Source organism: Tachypleus tridentatus, chromosome 9 (genome assembly GCF_004210375.1).
Source record: "Tachypleus tridentatus isolate NWPU-2018 chromosome 9, ASM421037v1, whole genome shotgun sequence".
Classification (NCBI taxonomy): Eukaryota; Metazoa; Arthropoda; class Merostomata; order Xiphosura; family Limulidae; genus Tachypleus; species Tachypleus tridentatus.
In genome coordinates this window covers 115,809,742-115,832,395 of record NC_134833.1, presented here as the reverse complement: position 1 = coordinate 115,832,395, position 22,654 = coordinate 115,809,742, and the positions used below count along the sequence as shown (strand labels likewise).

At 35.6% G+C, this 22,654-nt stretch overlaps 1 protein-coding gene and 1 long non-coding RNA gene across 2 annotated transcripts; both read left to right on the top strand.

Moving 5' to 3' along the window:
• The first annotated feature begins 9,255 nt into the window (after window positions 1–9,255).
• LOC143226130 (uncharacterized) lies at window positions 9,256–19,306 on the top strand. Its single transcript, XR_013014357.1, has 3 exons — window positions 9,256–9,557; window positions 17,136–17,217; window positions 17,789–19,306. It is a non-coding gene; the product is annotated as an uncharacterized LOC143226130 (long non-coding RNA).
• On the top strand, window positions 9,554–11,553 carry LOC143226129 (ATP-dependent (S)-NAD(P)H-hydrate dehydratase-like). Its single transcript, XM_076456684.1, has one exon. It carries the CDS (start codon window positions 9,603–9,605, stop codon window positions 10,521–10,523), a length of 921 nt encoding a protein of 306 aa, XP_076312799.1. The 5' UTR covers window positions 9,554–9,602; the 3' UTR covers window positions 10,524–11,553.
• Window positions 19,307–22,654: the final 3,348 nt, after the last annotated feature.

Genomic DNA, 22,654 nt, shown 5'->3' with positions numbered 1-22,654 from the left:
ACAAACAAACAAAATTTCATGTACTTAATTTTCATGCTTTTAAGTTTTAAATTTTAATTTTACTATTATACGTTTATTACAGAGATTTTCTGTTGCATCAAAGTTTGATATACGTATTTAAGACTGACTTAAACTTTTTAATGTGGCTGAACCTCGTGAGATATTATTGTGATTATGTCTGGAAGTGTTAACAGCAAGGACACCCAATTGATGTCGAGGTAATGTTAATTAAACAAACTGATTTATGGTAAAGCTACTAAGGTTATCTGCCGCAGTCCCAGTTTTAAACTGGTAAATACAGAGAAGACAACCAGATGGTCATACTTGCCATCAACTCTTCTGCTACTCTTTACCAACAAATAGTTGGATTGGCTGAACTCAATGCCGGGTTTAAAACCTGTAGATTGCGAGTTAAAGCATCAACTTTTTAGGCAACTACAATCTTCCATGATTTTCTAGTAGCTTGAGTAATTTTTAAAAGAATGCTTCATTGATAGGGTTGACTTTGTTTGTTTGTTTGGAAATTTCGCACAAAGAATGCTTCATTAATAGGGTTGACATTCAACTCAACTGGCAAAATCATTCTTTATGATTACAAGTTGCGTGTTCAAACCGAAGCAAAAGAATCACATATTACATTGTTTACAAATGACCACAGTTTCACGAATTTTTTTACTGTGATTGCCAATATTGTCAGTTACAGCGAGTGGATCACAAGATAAACTATTTATTTGCGTAAGCTAATTTAAGTTTTCGTCAATGTATAACGTCAGAAACTGAATAAGCTATACGTAAACTCGAACCTTGCGTCTTAGTCCGTTTACGATGCTATGACCGATAGTGACTGCATTATACATTTCCTTTTGTGATTTTTAGTCATTGCTCATTCACTTAACTGCATATTAAGAAATTGTAATTTTTTATTAACTGTATTAATCAGTTAATTTACTTCAGTACAATAAGAATATATTTAAAACTAAAAAATAAAATTAATTCATTAATGCATCTTTCTATAAAATTTATATCTCAGTATGAGCTAAGCCCGGGATGGTCAGATGGTTAAGATACTCGACTTGTTATCCGAGGGTTGCGGGTTTGAGTCCCCGTTACACCAAACATACTCGCCCTCTCAGTCGTTGGAGCTTTATAATGTGATAGTCAATCCCACTATTCGTTGGTAAACTGGTAAAAAAGTAACCCAAGAGTTGGCGGTAGGGGTGATGACTAGCTGTCTCCGCTCTAGTCTTACACTGGTAAATTAGAGGCGGCTAGCGCAGATAGCCCTAGTTTAACTTTGCGCGAAATTCAACAAAACAAAACAAACAAACAGTATGAATTTCTATGATACTAAGTTTTAAAAGAGACCTGGTAATATTCCTTAATAAACTTACTACCAATATGTTTATTCTAAAGTTTTAGCATGACGTAATCTAAGCAGCGGGAAAATGTATACTCAACCACCCAAAAATGTATTAATGTAATAGCAATCGTGTTATTTAAATTCATATAGATTCAATGTTCTCGGTTATTATTTTGTAGGCTTCTCAAAAGTTATAATTCTTAAGAATAATTTTCAAAGTTGAAACTTACTACGATTAACCAAAGAAATCTATATTGCATTAGTTAATAGCCATGTTGGCCCCCGCTAGTACAACGGTAAGTCTACGAATTTACAACGCTAAAATCAGGGGTTTGATTCCCTTCTGTGGGGGGCCCTATGCTTAGAAAAATACGTTACAAAACTTGCGTTTATCAGCTTGGGCATTTATTTATATCACAGGCTTGCGAAAATTTTATTGTCTTGAACTTTTTACATGCTCAATAATAATTCTTGTGCAATGAATTAAAAAATTATGTAAATTTTTCTCCATTACATACAGGCTTTTCACAAAATGTCATATATACTTTTATACAAGTGGATCGTTTTAACTGAAATCGAGTCATGTTCTGTCATGCTTAAAATGTTGACAACCACTAGATATAGATTTCTTTAGACCAATCGCACCGTGAGAGTCTTATGGATCATTCTAAAATCCAAGAGAAACATTGCTAGTATATAAACGGTTAACAGATAGTGTGGCGTGTCATTTCTGGAAAGCATTTATTTGTGCTTGCATTTTTGACAGCACTTTGTTTTCTTTAACAGCAAGATATTGTGTAAATGACCTAAGCATATTTTATTATATTTGTGGTAAATTTTATAAAATAACAAGCAAAACTGCAAATTTCATTTAAAAAAAAAGTATATTATGCATAAATTGGATTAAAACTTGGGTACCAAGACAAATCTTGGGCTTCACACAGAGTTCGTACCATTTGTGTTGAATAGTTGGCACAATAAAATAAATGTAAGAAAAGTATTTGGCTTTTGGAATTCCAATGGTCTGGTGTGTAAGTCTAGAAATCACGGAGATAACTACTGTTTTTGCTCATGCAACATCACTAAAAATAAACAGGAATTTTTTTTTTATCTGAACCTTCATTCTGCTATAAGACCTGTTGATCACGGACATGATGTATCTGCACCTACTACGTCAGAGACTCTTGATACATTTTCATGTGATTCTGAACAGAATGAGATGAAACTGTATCATGAGTCTCTGATAGAATAGAAATGATGAGCCACAACTTTCACACTAGGTGAACTTAATGATTTGGTGAGAGATTTGGGCCTTTCAAAGAATTCTTCAGAAATATTGCGGTCCACAATTTAGACTTCGAACTTACTTTATCCAGGAACATCAATTTACTGGTATAGAAACAGTGAGAATGACTTTATATCATACTTTTCGCGAAAAGCTCCATTGGTTTATTGCGACAATATTGATGAATTAACCAGGAGCTGTAGTCTGTGTATCAAATCAGTGGTAATTATTCATTGCTTCCTCCAAAATAAGTCTAAAATGTGTTCATTTTTCACAGTGGTAACATATATGCATCTGTTCCAATTGATCATTAGGTTCACTTTAAGGAAACAAAAAAAAAATTGAACTTCTAGTTAATAAGATCAAATACAAAGAACATGGTTGGCTACTTTGTGAAAACTTAAAAGTCCTTTATATGTTGTTGGGTCAAGAATCCATTAATACAAATTTTTCATATTTTTATGTGAATGGTGCAACAGAACATGAAATTAGCACTGGATAAAGAAGCAATGGTCGCGCAATGTTAGCCTGATACTAGAATTGGAAAATATTGAACATAAAACTTTGTTTGACACAAAGAAACTCCTAATACCTTCACGTAAAATTTGGCTTGATGAAGCAGTTTGTAAAGAATTTAGACAAAGGTGGTAAATGTTTCAAATACCTATGTGGAAAATTCCCAGCTCTTTCGGAAGAGCGAACTTCAAATAAGGGAATTTTTTGTTGAACCTTACATTAGGAAGTTGACTTTAGATGGACACTTCGAATGTATAATTTTACAAGTCTGACATCACCGTAAAAAACTTATAAATAATGCAAGATCACTCCCATAGGAGATGGCCTGGCATTGCCAGGTGGTTAAGGCACTCGACTCGTAATCCGAGGGTCACAAGTTTAAATCTCCGTCACACCAAACATGCTGGCCCTTTCAGTTGTGGGGGCGTTATGATGTGACAGTAAATCCCACTATTCGTTGGTAAAAGAGTAGCCCAAGAGTTGGCGGTGGGTGGTGATGACTAGCTGCCTTTCCTTTAGTCTTACACTGCTAAATTAGGGACGGCTAGCGCAGATAGTCCTCAAGCAGCTTTGCGCGAAATTCAAAAAATAAACAAACTTTGCAGGAAATAGTTACAGTATCGAGATACGGGTTTAGAGTTTTCAATACTGAACTGTTATATACAACTAAATTCGGACAATGTTATATAATTTTCAATATTATAGAAATAGAGTTGTGGAAGGGATAGCTAGCAGTTATAATATCCTTGGATTCCACATTTATTATCCTCACAGTTTTTAGGTGCAAGTTATTCATTCATATTAGCATACACATATAACATGTTAAACCACTGCAAGGAACATGCAAGTACCACAAATACATCTGTGATTATCTCAAATGAATAGTAGCCAAACACAGTTGTATTTCAATGTAACATTCTTTTAATGATCCCCTTTCAACATCAGTGCTTCAGGTGTCATCGGATGACTGTTAATCCACAACATTAGCAGTTTGCCAAGGACCAAAGAGGTAAAGTGTATTAATGCTGGGAGTTAGGTGAGTACATCTAGAAATATCAGCAACAAGTGGTGGATGTTGAGGAATGCTCTAGAAAACTAACAAAGGCCAAGCCTTCCTTGGCCACTGGTTTGGGAGAAAGCAGTAATCAGCCTGTATCAAGGATTTTCGTTATCAGTTCGGCTATTTCAGAGTTAGATGGGGCCTGGTATTTGCAAGAACAAGAAATTGAGATTCTAGTACATACCAGAGCAGCAAGAACCCTCATTAACCTTCCAATCTTTCAAGTACTACAAGTGTTTGAGTTTTTCTTATAGCAAAACCACACTGGACGATCTGCTTTGTCCTCCAGTTAGAATCAAGCCCCTGATTTTAGCATTGTAAGTTTGTAGACTTGCTGCTGTTCCAGAAGATTACAGTCTTAAAAGTAAAGTCACTGCTATGACCAGTAAGCACAGCCTTCATTCTGGAAAATGGAGACAAATTAGATATTAAGGAAAGGTAAAATTTAACTTATACTGAGAGATGTTGCTCATAAATTGAAAGTGGTTGTTTCTGATATTAGATCTGGAGTAAGTATCCCTGTGATGAATGCATTGCAGAGTTTGTTGGCCAGTTTTATCTGTGCAATGAGTGAGTTAAGGTTTCACAGAAAAGTCACCCATCGTGACTCAGATAGTCTAGGAACAACAGAGTGCACAAGTACACGTGGCAAATGGAATAATGATAATACCTACATTATAAATGGTGTTCCATGGTTTAATATAGAAAAAATCCAATGTTTCAGTACCGTGTAGCGTGGTTATAGAAACCATACAAGAGAAAAACTGTTTCCTGTCCAAAATTCAGGCAACACTAGCTTTTGGAGTGATCCCTACTACAAGGGATGAAATTTTTGTGTGGCTTTGTAATTATGGATGATCAACTATCTCACTAGGTGTTGGAACATTCATATCTATAGTGAGCAAACATGGAAGTGACCAAGGCTAGTGATACCATTAAGGTCACATGTACTGTGATATGATTAAATATAAACACAGGGCTATTGACACACCTGAGTATATTAGTTGATAATTATGCCTTACCCATTATTAAAATGTCACAATCTTGGACACAAAGTGGAAATTAAAACCACGACCATATCAGCCATAGTGAGTGAAATCAATCAGTCGAGTAGGTAACTCCACTGAAGGATGGATGCCAATAGTAATTCTCTGGAATCTCTAGGAAAAATAACTGAAAAATCCCCATCTATAATAGATGCTTTTTACAGTCCAGGAAGGGTAGACTCATCACACACTGGAGGAGAAGCAAGGCGTGGACACATGTAGACCATTGTACTTTTACAGAGAACTATGTATGCAATAATGTGTTATTAGAGGTGGAGTGCACCAATAATGTGCAGCTAGTGATCCCAAAAGATGCATGGCAAAAGAGATACTTTGAAAAATAGAAAGACTATTTTGCGCAATAGAAGGACTAGAGGACACCAGTATTTTAATCATATTTATGCTAACATCTGATGGCAGTTATTCTGATCATGAGTGAATCAAGATGTCTGGTGCAGGTGTGAACACTGTACATTGCATGCTTAGAAAAAAGAAAGGACAAGAAAGAGTAAACTCTAACATATTTTTTCTTCTATTTAGCTTAGCTCTGGATATTGCTGGTCCACACCCAAAGATCACAAGGGGTCACCACTGCATTCTCATAGTCATTGGCTATTCAATGAAGTGGGACAAAGGATGTTCATATGTTGATTTGCTAATGCAGACTGATCATTAGCTTAGAACTAAATAATATGGTTCAGAACACCCAAGGAAATCCACACGGACCAGATGGATAACTTAAACAGCCAATTGCTCATCTGGTTATGCAAGATGATAGGTGTGTTGAAGACTAATACCTTACATTATCACCCTAATGTGATAGCCTGGTAGAACAGATAATGCAGGCTAACAAGCAGATGCTTATAAAGATGGTTAAGCCCAAGGAAACTAACTGGGACAAACACCTGCCATATACACTGCTTGCCAAAATCTAAAGACCAATGAACATAAATAAAAAATACGCATTATGCGTTGTTAGACTCAACCACTTATTTGAGTAGAGCTTCGAAAAATGAAAATAAGAAAAGAGAAAATAAAAATTAAAAACGTTTTTAGCATTTAATAAAGAAAATGTGAACAGTATGAAATTAGCCTAAATACTTGCTGGTCAAAAGTTTAAGATCATACTGAAACGAAGCGTTAATCGGTAAACACGTAACGAAGTTTAGTGATTTGTGTTCAAGCATTAGCGCTGTCAACATCTTACACTGACATCTCCTGTGTTACATCGGGTAAAAAAAATGGTAAAGGCTAAAAAGTGAACAGAGTTTGAACGTGGCAGAATTGTCGAGCTGCAAAAGCAAGGTCTCTCTCAACGTGCCATCGCTGGTGAGATTGGGCGTAGTAAAACTGGTGTTGCAAATTCCTTAAAAGACCCTGAGGGATACGGCACGAGAATTTCAAATAGTCGGCCCAATAAAATTTCGCTGGCGTTCAACAGGAGAATTCGACGGGTTATCTGGAAAGACACCAGCCGATCGTCAAACCAGATTAAGGCCCTTACGGACGCAGAATGCAGCTCAAGAGCAATAATATGGCATTTACGAGAGAAAGGCTTTAATACCGTAAATGTCTTCAAAGGCCACGCCTCCTTCCACACCACGAAACAGCTCTGTTCAACTTTGCTGAAAAGCACCAAACATGAGACGTAGAAAAGTGGAAGAAAATTGTGTTCTGTGATGAGAAAAAAATTAACCTGGATGGTCCAGATGGCTTCCAACGTTACTGGCACGATAAGGATATCCCACCGGAGACATTTTCTACACCACAGAGTGGAGGAGGTTCCATCATGATCTGGAGTGCTTTCTCCTCCCATGGAACAATGGAGCTTCAGATTATACAGGGGCGTCAAATAGCAGCTGACAACATTGGCATGTTGGAGAAAGCATTCTTATTGACTGAAGGCCCTCGCTTGTGTGGAAATGGCTGGATCTTTCAGCAGGACAATGCTGCAATCCCTAATGCTCACAGGACAAAGGACTTTTTCATGGCGAATAATGTGATTCTTTTGAACCATCCAGCGTGTTCGCCCGAACTGAACCCCATTGAAAATGTTTGGGGTGGATTGCGAGGGAATTCTATAGGAATGGACGGCAATTCCAAACAGTGCGTGATCTCCGTGAAGCCGTCTTCACCACTGGGAATAACATTCCAGACAGCCTTTTTCAAACGCTTATATCGACCATGCCAAAGCGAATGTTTGCAGTTATTTGCAATGACGGCAGTGCAACTCACTACTGAGATCTCTTGTTGGGCATTTCCTACTCTGTTTAGGACTTCTTTTTGGTATGGTCTTAAACTTTTGACCAGCTAGTATTTAGGCTAATTTCATAGTGTTCACATTTTCCCTATTAAATGCTAAAAATGTTTTTTTTTATTTTCTCTTTTCTTATTTTAATCTTTCGAAGCTCTACTCAAATAAGTGGTTGAATCTAACAACGCAAAATGCATATTTTTTTATTTATATTCATTGGCTTTAAGATTTTGGCCAGCAGTGTATAATGATGACATACATGGCAATGAGCATAAATCCATAAGCTACTTGCTGAACCAGCTTTGGGTTAAATGGGAAGTGTCACTTCTTGTGAACATTATGTATGGTCCTCACTACGAAGTTCCTCAGTATCCCAAAGAATATGCAGGGTGGCTGAGGTCTATAATGGCTGTTGCACTTGAGTTTACCCAACAACACTATTGGAAAGCATCGCAAAGATAGAAGAGATGCTATGGCAAGATGGTGAAAGTATAAGCATCTTACTATGTGGGCTGAGTGTAGTTGTGGTATATGCCAGTATCATGAAAGCAAATTAGATTTGGTTGGGCTGTTACATATCTGGTCCTCTGATATGTGATATATTGACATGGGGCACACAAAAGCACATGGAGTATGTCAGTGAGTTCTGTCTATCGATAAGTCTTAAGTGCACTGTCTGAAGAGAAGACCAATTAGTCAAGGGAGGAATAGAATTCTGGTTCTAATCCTAACAATCTAAAATGAAAAGGGAAAAAGAGCTGAAGCTATTTATTTGGATGTTAATATTGAATCATATGAATAGTTTCATGAGGAATTGCTGGTAATATAAATTACTCAGTTTCAATTGACAAAAAAGACGACAATGTCAACTTTCTTCAATGTAAGTGTGGCTGATCAATGTTCTACAGTTAGAATAGTCATGTAGTTGGAAGACTAATGGCGAAAAACGACCTTTTTCTGAGTTTTCTGAGTCACAAGTAGTAAAACAAATTATCAAATATGCACCACCTCAAGTGATTACTTCTTGATTATAGACAGTTAGCATGATCAGCTGATCAACTCATTAATTAAAGGGACATTATGACCCTTTACCTTCCGTGGTAAAGAGCACTTTTTTTACATGAGATATCTTTTGATGTTTCAAGAAATATACTCCAAAAATCTAAATCAGAGATTAGAACTCTGTGGTGTATATCACCCAATGTTCATTGAATTTTACATTAATTTTCATGTACGATATGTCTTATTTGAGATCAACAAGTAAGTTTGTTTTTTTTCTGAGCACCAATTACAGTAAAATAGTGAAAACACGAATTTTAATATTTTCATCACATCCAAGAATCTCGGTTTGTCCTTATTTTACCTATGATTTTTGGTAAAATAACTACAGGGACAAATTATTAGAACTTGTAATATATCTCATTCAATTCTGTTGCATTAAACTAATTAAAAGCACGCAATTTTAGAATCATTAATTATTTTAAAATTAAAGAATATTATTCACTTGTAACATAATTTTCTTTATCTAAAGCTAAAATAAAATAATACTTGACAGCTATTTACTAATTGTACTATATTTATACACTAAACACCTTTATTTATGTATTGAAAAATAGAAATTAAAAAAAAATTAATAATCGAATAATCGAATCCGCGACCCTCGAATCCCGCTCGCCCCAAACAACCGTGGTGACGGTCAGTTCTACTATTCGTTGGTAAAAGAGTAGCCCCAAGAGTTGGCGGTGTGTGGTAATGACTAGCTGCCTTCCCCCTAGTCTTACACTGCTAAATTAGGAACGGCTAGCGCAGATAGCCCTTGAGTAGCTTCGCGCGAAATTCAAAACCAAACAAATATTTTTATTCCTCGCACATATTTATTAAAATATTATTTTAATTCATTTTTGTGGTAATATGTTTTTGTCACATGAGGTAGCTGTGACATTTAATCATCAAAATGGTTAAATTGACAGTAATATGTTTTTGTCACATGAGGTAGCTGTGTAATCGTCATTATTACGGTAATCGAAGGATTGAGGGTGAGTAACAGTGTTAGTATTGACTCGTGTTCTAAATTAGAAGATATGTGCTTGACATTAGAGCAACAATTAATTCGCTTAATTATTCCACCTTTGACATCTGCCGCATATAAAGGACAAGCAGGTAGAATTGGAATTGTAGGAGGATCGCGAGAATATACTGGAGCTCCTTATTTTGCAGGTATTTCGGCTTTAAAAACTGGAGCTGATTTGTGTCATATTTTTTGCACGAGTAATGCAGCATCTGTAATAAAGTCGTATAGTCCAGAATTGATTGTACATCCAGTGTTAGATAGCTGTGACGATGATACAGGATTTGGATCTCTCATTTTAAAACTTCATGCCCTTGTTATTGGGCCAGGACTTGGAAGAGAAGAAAACACATTTAGCAAAATGCATCAAGTTGTTGAAAAAGCTAAAGAATTACAAATACCAATTGTGTTTGATGCTGATTCTTTGTTTTATATAAATTCACATCCTGAACTCGTACAAGGCTATAAAAAAGCTGTTTTGACTCCAAATATTGTAGAATTTTCTAGACTATATAAGGCAGTCACAGGTGAAAATTTGGGTGGTTTAGAGGATTTAAATAAGAAAGTTCAAGTTTTGTCTCAGAAATTGGGAAATGTCACAGTTATTTGTAAAGAAACAAATGACATAATATCAGATGGAGAAACATTAACTGTGTGTAAAGAAAAGGGTAGTCCAAGACGCTGTGGGGGACAAGGAGATCTTCTATCTGGTTCTTTGGGAACCATGATGCACTGGGCTCACATGGCTCATATTCATAATCAAAGTGAATTATTCAATTTTCCCAACTGGAAGCCTAATATTATAGCTGCTGCAGGTGCTTGCATGTTAACTCGAAGGTGCAGTTACCTAGCTTTTCAAAAATATTCAAGAAGTATGACTACTACAGATATGATTGCAGAAATACAGTTGGCTTTTACTAGTCTTTTTTCATAGAAAAAATTATAAATTTCCAGTATGTTTACATAAAATACATGATAACTACAGTATCTAAGAAGAACTTGTACTAAATACCACTTATTACCATTATGGCTAAAATGAGATCCATAAATTGTGAAATTAATGCATACTTAAATATTAATATGAAATTTAGTAGTTTTTTTTATCTTGTCAGTAACTGTTCACTGAGATGTGAAGCCAACTAATTCTCTATACTGATAGGAATATAAGAAAAACACCCATAAATGTCAGTCTAGTAATTACTATTAACTTTCTATAAGACCAAGTTTTGTACTTACTGCTAAACTAAGTTAACCTGTTTTGATTAAGAATTAATAACTGTTTGATATCTTTGTACTGATTTGTAAATAATTAAAATTACCTAATACATTTATTAAACCTGTAAGTTCTATATAAGAGAATAAATAGGGAATTTAATAAAAATAGTGCACCTGTTTATATCTTTGAGATTTGCCAATTTGTGCTTTAACTGTTATATTTACTTTTCAACAGAAATTATTGGAGCCTAGTGTTTAAATGCTGAGTGAAATTGTTTTGTCAGCTGAAATGTGTACAATTCATGTATAGGAAAGTTTCAAATATGTTAGTATCGATTGTCATAATTAATGTTTTATGATTTACATATGTAGAGCATAACAGTAAATCAAAACTTCCTTTTTTCAGAATTCATTTTTAGTTACCTTTAATAGACTGGACTACTGACACTGCTTAAAAATTAATGTTAGTGATAAGTTTCTGGGCCTGTTGCATGCTTAACATTTTTATATATTCTTTCATTATTGATTTTGTCAGTCATTCCATTACAAAGTGAAAAATATAAACTAATAAAAACAAAAAAAAGGTTTATGTATCACTGGGATTAAGAGTTTACATGAATTTTTAAATAACAATCTTTTTGTATTTAAAAAATTGTAGTAACATTCATAATTAAAGCTAAACTCTATGTTGAATTTAATATTCAAATAAATGATGGAACTGATAACTTCTCAGTAATGTTTGGAAACAATTTGGTGAGAGTGTTTGATTTTATATTTATTGGAATATACAATAATGGGAAAAAAAAAGGGTAACAACATGGTAGATGCTATAGGTTTCTCACACACTATAAAATTTTACAAAAATCTAAAAATAACTACAAAAGGACAGAATAAATGTACAACAAAACAACATTTAGTGAACTGTTAACTTGGCACCATTAGCAATATGTTATTTGTCAAGTAAAGTATTTTGTAATAATCAAAGGGTTAGTGCCCCTCAGAATCAATTCTTGTACGTGGTTAGGGGACCTCCCAAGGAGGGTTATGTTCTTTCAGTTTAACTCCTGTGGGATCTAAACATCCCAGAGGATGTTAAGTATGCTACATGTTTGCCATGCGTGGTGACCCGTGAAGAGGCAGAGTGGATCCTGGTAGTTGAGGAGTCCAACCCTAACACACCACTTTTGCGTTGAATTCTGGTAGACAGGTGGCCCCTCTAGGGATCATTGGCTGGTCCACTTAGAGTGGAGTCAACTAAGTATCAGTGTTGAATGTTCTCAACAGTTTGGGTCAGTTGGTGCCAAAACATTCTTTTTTTTATTATCAATCCCCCAGATAAAAACTTAAGGCAAATGTCTTCCCTTTTTTTTTAAAATGAACTATAGGGACTTGCTGACTCTCCAAAGTCAGTAAAGAAGCTTTGATCTGGTGACATATTGATGGAAACATCCATACCTCAACACAGTGAACTCCTCTTACATTGAAAGGCAATTAGGGAAACACCCATTGAGGTTACTCCTCATGCTACTTTGAATTTGTCACAAGGAATTATTGTTGAGAGGGATTTAAAGAACATCCACGAGTCAGAATTTCTGCAGTGAGGTGTATCTCCACTTAAAATGAAATTATGATGCTGACCAATGTTCTCATTTTAACATTTACATCACAGTATCCACCTGCCACCATCAAGGCAAGCTATCTTAATTGTAAGATATGGCCATGCATTCCAAACCCTTTCAGATGTTTCCAGTGTCAGAGGTTTGGTCACTCAGACGTCATGTCATGGTTCCCTGACGTGTGCTCGTTGTGGCAAGGACAAAGATGCCTGTGATTGTGAAACGGACCATTATTGCATTAATTAAAATGGGTCACAGCCATCAGAGTTTCATTCTTGCTCCAAATGGTTGGAAGAATAAGAGGTACAGCATTTGAGGTGATTCAAAACATTATTTATCCTGAGGCATCTTGGACGTATATGCTGCTGCACTTTGTACCATTCTTACAGTGGGAGTACAAACAGATCTCTCTGTGCCTCCAAATGAATCATTGTCAAACCATATGAAAAGTCTTTTGACCTCCATAGCTCAAAATGTTGATGAAGCAAAATTAACACCCATCTCTGTTCCTAACATTCATTCCAGCAAACACCAAGATCCACTTCCTTTGGTTTTTAGTATGGGCATTTCCTCAGGTTCATCTTCTCCCACTCCAAGATGCAAAACAGTTATTCATTCATGTCCTCAGTTGCTGGAATCCTCTTCCAATGACAAAGACCTGCACAATCGACCCAGGGCAAGATCCATGGAGGTTGACAGACCTCCCTTGAATAAAGAAAAAAGGACATAGTGGAAATCAGAAGGGCTCTCCACCCAGTTCACCTTCACATAAATAAAAATGGCCATCTTGATACAATGGAACTGTTGAGGTTTACATTCTAATCTGGATGACATCAAAATACTGATTGCTTCCTACCATCCTGTATGTCTTTCCTTACAGGAAGCATTTCTGAAACCAGCCAATACTGTCACCTCTCAGCAGTTTTCTTTGTACAGAAATGACAGGCTATGTGATAGACGAGTGCATGGAAGGGTGGCACTGTTGGTTGATCAGCTTGTGCCCACCCTGTCTTTGCCATTCAACTCACCCTTCGAGGCTGTAGCCATCCTTGTTTCCTTTGGTCGTACCATCACTATTTGTTCTCTCTACCTGTGTCCTGAAGAGACCTATGATCAATCACACCTTGATGCTCTTGTTGAACAGTTGCCATCTCCCTTTTTAATTTTGGGGGACTTTAATGGACATCATCCCCTCTGGAGAAGTGCTGATATTGATAGGAGATGTTGCTCTGTAGAGCATATGCTCTCTGATCACAACCTTTCTCTTTTCAGTAGTGGTTCTCACACTTATTTTCATGCACCTAGTCAGTTGTTTACTGCTATTGCTCTCTAAGTTTGTTTCCCTTCATTATTCTCCTACTTTTCATGTAGGGTTGACAATAACCCATGAGGCAGCGATCATTTTACTATAATTTTGAGAGAGACTGGGCATGGTCAGTGCCACCAAATCCATGTGCCCCGGTAGAAGCTGGATCAAACCAACTGGCCTTCTTTCACTACTCTCACAGAACTTGATCCTGCCATTGTCTGTAAGTCATCAATAGAAGACCGTGTGGCAGCAGTGACTGACTGTGTTACACAGTAAGCTGCTCAATGTATTCCTAAAACCTCGACACATTTTCCACAATATCCTTGTCTGTGGTGGAATCCTGCCTGCCACATGGCAAAGAAGGCTCAAAAACAGGCCTGGGATACTTTTCATAGATATTCCTCACTTTCGAACCACACCACTTTCAAGCAGGCCCGCGTACATGCTCGGCAGGTAAAACGACAAAGCCAGAAGGAATCTTGCATTAAGCTCACAACCAGCATAACTTCTACAACCAGTTCCAAAGTCATATGGAAAAAGATTTGAAATGTTAGTGGGCAATATAATTCTGTCCCCCTCTCATTCTTTCTCGTTGAGGACCAGGAAATAGCTGATACTCGGAGCATCACCAATACTCCAGGTGAAAGTTTTTGCCAGTATCTAGCACTTCTGCTACATCCTTCACTTTCTTAGCCATCAAGATTCAGTCAGAACGATCACCTCTTACTTTAGAGCTGATTGTCTCTATGACTATAATTGCTCCTTTACTGGTGGAACTCAAACTGGCCCTTCATTGGTCTAGCAGTATGTTGGTCAGACCTGATGATGTACACTACGAGAAGCTGCATCATGCTTCTCTTGCTATTCTTCTGATTGGTTTTAACTGGATTTGGTAGGATAATATTTTCTTGATGCCTGGTGCCAGGCTATTGTCCTACCTTTCTCTAAGCTTGGTAAGTATCTGAGATTTCTTCAAACTACTCTCCAATTGCTTTAATGGGCTGTTTCTGTAAGACCTCGGAGAGGATGGTTAATGCTTGTCTTGTTTGGTTCCTTGAATCAAACAACCTCCTCTTGCCCACCCAGCATTGGTTCCAACAACAGCGCTTCACTATAGACCACCTGATTCGACTTGAAACGTCAATATGAGAAACCTTTCACAAATGACAACATCTTGTATCAGTGTTCTTTGACCTTGAGAAGGCTCATGATACTACATGAAGGTGTGGCATTTTGCAAGAGTCCCTGAGACAAAGTTCTTGGGTCTTATCTTTGACCATGACCTGACCTTTACACTACACATCAAGCAGCTTTTAGTCAAATGTACAAGAGCACTGAACATCGTATGTGTTCTCTCTTCCACCACTTGGAGAGTAAATTGATGTTCTATGCTAAAGATATATTGTGCTCTTATTCAACCAAACTAGACTATGGGTAACAGGTCTATGGCTCTCGACCCCATTTATCATCAGGGACATCGGTTCTGCACTGGAACTTTCTGCACTTCGCCAATCTATAGCTTATACACAGTCTCACGAACCTCCTCTACACCTCCTCCGTTTTCAACTGTTTTTACTGTATGCTTTAAAACTTCCATCCTTACCTCAGCATCCCACCTAGGGTTGTATTTTTTTTTCCTCGGTGGGCCATGCTTCTTCAGAACAGACGATCTGCCATTGTTCCTTTTGGCCTTCATATCCAGGCATAGTTGGATGAACGTGGTCTGTCCTTGGATAACATTGCAGTATCCACTGATCAACCCATCCTACCTTGACTTATTACAATCTCCAAATGTGACCTATCTCTAAGTCATCTGAGAAAAGCAAATAATCCTGATTGGAAGTACTGTCTGTTATTTGCTGAACATCTTTTGAACCATCCTTCCATCCCTACTTGTACAGATGGTTCAAAATCAGGTGACTCTCTGGGCTCTGCCATGGTTTGTTGTGGTTCTGTGGTTGAGAACAAAACCCTCTACAGTTTCTGTGTTTACTGTTGAACTGTATGCCATTTCTCTTGTCCTGGATCATATAGAAGCTCAGCAGTGCTCAAATTGCACTATTTATACTGCTCCCTTAGTTCTCTACTTGCCCTGGAATTGCTTCATGCTAATTTTAACCCTGCTCTTGCCAATGTCTAAAACCGACTGGCCCATTTCTTTTTAAAATCTACTTTTATCCAAATTTTCTGGATACCAGGCCACGTTGGTATTCGTGAGAACAGGCTCGCCACCACTGCAGCTAAATCTATCTGCTCTGGCACTATCACCACCGTGCTTGTTCCATACATGGACTATGGTCCTGTATTCAAGGCTCAGCTCTGTGCCAGCTAGCAGTTGACTTGGAGTGAGCAACGTGAAAACAAGCTTTTCCAGATAAAGCTCTGTATTGGACTTTGGCCATCTTGTTTCCTTAAGGATCAGAAAGAGGAAGTTGTTCTAACTAGACTATGCATTCATTACAGTTTTTTTAACTCATCTTTTTCTTTTATATGGGACTGATGCATCAATGTGTTGTCTGTGTAACACGCAGGTCACAACAAGCCACATTTTACTGTCTTGCCATCATCACGACTCTCAACGATGGCACCATTTTAAACATGTTTTGTCCCAAGGTATATCAATAACGTCAGACAGTGTCATTGTTGATGGTGACATTGTCTGCGTTACAAATATTTTTAGTTTTTTAAAGGCCATTAATCTTTTTGATGCTGTTTAAACTTTTAATTTAGAAATTTGACATGTTTTTTTAAATACGATTCCCTTTTAAGAATTTAAGTACTAGTTCAATTTGAAATTAGAAAAAGGACGTAACATCAAATAACTTGAAACCAGGACTGTAAAGGCCATCTTCAGGTGACAAACACTGATGTTCAAACTTACCCATTAGTCATCCTGGCAAGTTATGATAATTAAATTATGCTGCAGAAAGCCCTTTACAACTTGTATTATTGCAGTTTCTCACTTACTGCCATAAACTAAATATAAATATTGGATTTAACACTATATATGTTAAATTTATGTTTAATTCAAAATTAAACATTGTTTTGTTTTACCTTGATTCCTGTTTTCAAATTTTAATAATTTTGCTTTCATTTTAACTTTTTACCAGATGTTTGGTACAGATAGCCTGGTTGGTTTGGTGTTTCATGGCACAAAGCAACTACAGTAGTTTTTCCCAAGAAGTGTGTTGAAACATACTAGTATATTGTAAATTGGTAGTATGCTATAAAAAAATTACACATTTCTGTAAAATTTAAAGAAATAAGGAAGTCAAATGTAATGATTAAAAGAAAATACAATCTAGATATTTTATTTATCACATTGTTTTTAAGGTAGCTGTGTGGCTTTATTTTTACTTTGTTATAAGTACTGAAGTTTGTGGTGGTTTGTAATTTTATTTTTCAGTACCTCCAGGTATGCAAGGGAAGGACTGTAATAAAGAAATTTCAACCAGAATGAGCATTTTATGTATGCATAATGTTTTAAGGTATGTTTCAAAATATGCAGAAAAACTTTACAATGAGTTCAAAAGATTAAGAATTACAAGGCTTAATTTTAAACAAAGATGCTCATTTTTTTTAACTTGAGTTGTTTTCCTGCACCATGATACTTGAAAAAAAAAAAAGTAAAATCATTTGTTTAAATTTCAAGCTGGGGAATAATGAACCTGATTTGTGACCCTCCCTTTCTGAGAGAGCTTTTAAGGTCTTGTATTTCATTAATAAACCTTTTGTGCCTTGTTTTTCCACTACACCAAACAACATGATCAAACAAACTAGGCAGTATGAGTGTAATAATTGTAAAGCAGCATGTATATACGACTCTGGCAATCACCTTTATCAAAGCATTAATCCTGGTTTGCTGAAAGGTTATTTATTGTTGCATTTAATCTGATAATAGCAAGAGCTTTAGATATTCCTCAGGATTTTATGTCATGTGGGCCCTTATAACCTTAAAACTAATTTCTGTTGAAACATTACAGATCTTGAGTTGATATGTAATAAACAGAAGATAGTGTAGTGATACATTGATTAACGTGCTTTCTGTATGTATATTAGCTTTGATTGGTCAACTCAACATTAAGTTACAGGAAAATAAAGTACTGGCCAACTTAAAGCCACAGACACAAAACTGATGAACTTCTGAACTTTATCATTTCTTCTTCACATTCTTCAGCACTTGATATTTAACTGTAGTCAGCAACCATAGAAGAACACACGACACATCTGAGTGTTTCAAGACATTATGCTTCATATGAACAGTATTTTACCCAGTTTTTTTCATGTCCTTTTAAACTATCTCAGTGTGCTTAAAACATTGCTGTACTGTCTTGAGAAGACTGAAATATTTTTTGTATAAAAGGTGGAGTTTCATTTCTCAAGTTTTAGAAAATTCAGTAAGGAGAAAAGATTTTCAAAAATAATAAAGATTCTCATGCTAAAAAAAATATTAGTGTATATTAGCTCTTTCAACTTGGATAATCTGTTTTATTGTTATTCACAAACTATATGGGACATTACACACTTTTTATAATATTCAATTTAATAACATCATATTCTCACATTTTTGTGCAGGTAAATGAAATATTGAATACTTTCTTTTTTGATTAAAAAAAAATACATCAATGTAATTGTAATGAAGGAATATTATGGTTCACAGTGCCTTTAAGCCAGAAATCTCATGATAACTTTACAAGATATTTACTAGTAGAGAAGCACATTCTGGTCCAACTGTCATAAGGGGAGTTTAATGTCTTTAGAAGAAAAAATCAGACTTCACATTCTCAGAAAAACCACATTAATTTTAAATAACAGACAATGATGTTAACATTTGTAGTGAAGGATGATTAACTGATGTCTTTTTTTTTTTTGTAAAAATTCTTAACAAATCTGTTAGTAATCTCAAGACTAATGAAGTCCTCCAGAAGTTTTACAGAAAAAAAAAATTATCATTTTGCTTATGTTTGAAATTAATGTTCTAAATGAACCATAAGCTTTACTTGTGATCTGTAGGTCATATTACCTACACCCATTGCTGAGCATATACATTTTTTCAGCCATGAGTGTTTTATGACATGATGGTCAGTTCTTTTTTTCTCTCTTTACAATTATGTGACAAATATCCCTCAAGTAGCTTTGTGTGAAAATCCCAGAGCAACATACATTTTTGTAAGTGTCTAATATTCTTTCTGGATTCTTCAAATAATCATATTAAGAAATTAATTTATGTGAAAAATGTAGTTTTTCAAAGTATTTGTGTTTCTGGAAGTACACATTTTGGGGTGCACTGCTGTGTTATTTAAGGTGAATTCTGGGAGCTATAGAAGAAAACCAGTATCACATGATGATTAATACTAGACAATTATTACTCAAAGTTAGCTAAGTATCACTTCCAGTGATGGAAGACTGCTCTTTCAAGGTGAACCTAAATATTGGATTCTCATATGGACTCCAAATAGTGGTGTTCTACCCAAGGGAAGATTAACTGTTATTGCATAAACTCTTGTGCAACATGATTTCTGAGTTATAAATCCATGAGCTGTCCAGGATGATCATGTATGTGCATTGCTGATATAAAGCCCATATGAGTAACATTGAAATTATAAGTTTTGTATAAACACTGTTTCAGTTCATGCTTGTGTACCTTTGAAATTCTCCATGAAGCAGTCAAAGTGGCTCATCAATTTTCAAGATCCTGAAGATAGATGGCTAAAATACTGCAGAGACCCTTAAGTCTGTTTCTTCTATAATACACTGTACTAAGGCAATGCCAAAAGGTCTTCCTCACATTGTCTTTAATCAACAAAACAATTCACTTAATCCAGGTGAAAATATCCTATACAAGAGCCTGGCAAAACAATGGAGAAGGTTATAAAGACCAGGTTTGAACCATAGCATTTTTTCCTCTAAAATCTTTTAATTCTAATGTATATAAACTCAGGAATGCTGGTATAGGGATTCATGAAAGATTTTTCTAGTATTTCATGCTAACACCCCAAAAAAGCATAAACTGCAAGGGATGATTTCAAAATGTGCCCCATACCCCTCAAATAAAGAATACTGTTGTAAGCTATGTTTTTAATTTCTTTGTAAGCTAGAAGGAGCAAGATGTTAACATCATGTAAGTTTGTGGAAGTAGGCCATAGAATTTCTAAGTTTGACATCACGAATATAATGAATTTGAGAGGTATTGAGAGATCATAAATATATGGAAGTTAGTTAATTTGTTAGGTAAGCTTACAATGAATGAGAGAAGCATTAAGTCCGTGTTTTTGTTTTAACATAGCAACTAATGAGTCAGTGTCTTATTTTTAGTTATGTATTTCATTACTTGATCAATCAGCCATGAAATTGTACAAGAATGTCTATTTTTATGTTAGACAAGTGCATTTAGTTTGATATATTGATTGAAATCAATTGTAAATTTATTTCTACAAGTTATAAGTTGTAAAACCTGCAGAAACACTATGAAAGAATAAACTAATTTATTGTTAATTTAAAATAACAGGAGAATTAAAGAATATTACATTTACACTATGTTGTCAGATGTGGGATTATTTTGGTGGTAAAAAAATATAACTTTGAATTAGCCTTATTTACTGAAACTAGAGTTTTACACAAAAATGAAGGAACATCATTGGTGTCATACAGTACTTTATCCAAGAAAGACTTGTATTAGCTAGTTATAAGATGAAATATCACTGATGTTAGTACTGATAAAACTGGATTCCATCAAGGTGACCTGGTAGAGTTGTAAAATCTCTACAAAAAATGAATTCCACGGTTAGGCAGGTTGTTGGAAGTTGCTATATGCTATTATGAAAAAAATCGATGATGTAGTATTCAGAAGGATGAGTGACTCAAATCAAAGGTCAACCACTGTGATTGTCTTTTGAAATATTTGATGAGAAAATATCCAGTTGGGCAATTCCAAAGGAAATTTGCTTGCAAAAGAGCTCGGATTTTCCATTCAGATAATTTTCAGAGATTAAAACAAGGATAGACACACTAGTGGATTTGCTCAACCATCTATCTAGCAAGAACTCTCCCAGTGACAAAATAGCCAGTGAAGACAGTGGTCATGAGGCTCTCCTGGCTGTATACACTTTGCTTCAGGAGAAAAGACAACCAAAAATAATTTGTTAATGGAGAAGAATTTAGTGTAGCCTTATTTTTGTATTAAGATTGTTCAAGGGTCATTGTAGTGTAGGAAGGTTACAGTACCATAAACTAGATTTTTAATACTTATTTTTGTATTAAGATTGTTCAAGGGTCATTGTAGTGTAGGAAGGTTACAGTACCATAAACTAGATTTTTAATACTGTAATTTGATTGTTAACTATAGAGTGCATAACACTGTGATCAAGTAAGCTTTTGAAAGTAGAAGAAGACACAGAAAATTCTCAATTCGAGATCAAGAATTTGGTGAATTGAAGGCATATCAAGAGACAAAAGTAGGTTATAAATACAGGTGAGATAGCCAGGTAACTAAGAAAGATTGTAATTAATCTGAAGGGCATTGACTGAGTAATTTGTTTTTCAGATAGCAGCAAATGCAGTCAGTAATGTTAGTCAAGTACAATTAGTATGTTATTTCCATTGAAACACACATGGTCTGGTGGCAATGGCTTAACTTGCATTCTGCAGGTTATGGGTTCAAATCCTTATCACTAAATGTGGCCATCCTTTCACCTATAGGAGCATTATAATATGATAGTCAGTCCCATTATTTGTTGATAGATAAAAGTTCAGTTGTTGGCAGTGGGTGGTTCTGACTAAATGCCTTCTATCCAGTCTGTCATTGTTACATTAGGGTTAATTAGTGTAGATAGCACTCAAGCAACCTTGCATGAAATCCAAAACAAATTATGAGAAGACCATTTGTAAATTTAAGCCTACAAGTTATAATACACACAAGCCTGTAGAAATTCTAAGAAAAAATAAACTAATTTGTTGTTGTTAAATCAACTGAATTTCAATTTTTTTCCCTTAATGAATTAAAGAAGCAGCACAATGAAAGAACATCATTAAAACAATACCCTTTACAGTGTTGTGTCCACAATTTTATTGTATGGTTTTGAGTATTTTTATTGTTATTATTAAATATTTGGATCTAGTTTTTGGAAACATTAAATATTGGAAATTCTGACACTTCTTCAATGTATTATACATAAAATTAATATTGAACAACAGACAACATGCACCAAAGAGTTTAGTTTTAGTGATCAAATGAGCTTTATCAGGACTGTGTGGAGCTTGATATGTGCCAGTAATGGTGAGAGATTGAGTTCTTGATAGACAGAAGCAGTAAGAACCTTAGTGAATCTTGCAGTTTTTCAAGCCTTCCAAGATAGACCACTACTATGGCCAGTAGACACTGACTTTCTTCTGGAGAGTGACAACTGATTATATGTTAAAAGAAATAGAAATCTTTGGCTCATTAGGAAAAGTGTTGTCTACCAAATAAAGATAGTTATCTCAGATATTATATCTGAAAGAGTCATCCTTGGGATGATCCTGCAATGGAGTCTCTCCATAAGTTTTGCTGGTGGAATGAGTGAGCTGATGTTCCAATGGAGAGAGTCATCCAGTTCCAGACAAATTGAGCCCAGAAGCAGTGGATCCCAAGAGTGCAGATAGGGCAGTAAATGATAGTACTTCCATTACTCAAATGGTATTCCAGTTTAATTGGTACACAGTATAATGTGCTAGTACCATGTAACAAGATGACAGAAGTTACACTTGAAATGAACTGATTCCTCTCCATAAAGCAGGCAGCATTAACTCTGGTAGTGATTGACCAAACAAGAAGTGACATCCCAGTGTTGTTCTGTAATTATGGACGATCATTTATCTAACTGGATGCTTGAATGGTCATGATCATGATAAGTAAGATGGAAGCAACTGATGTTAACAGCAGCATTA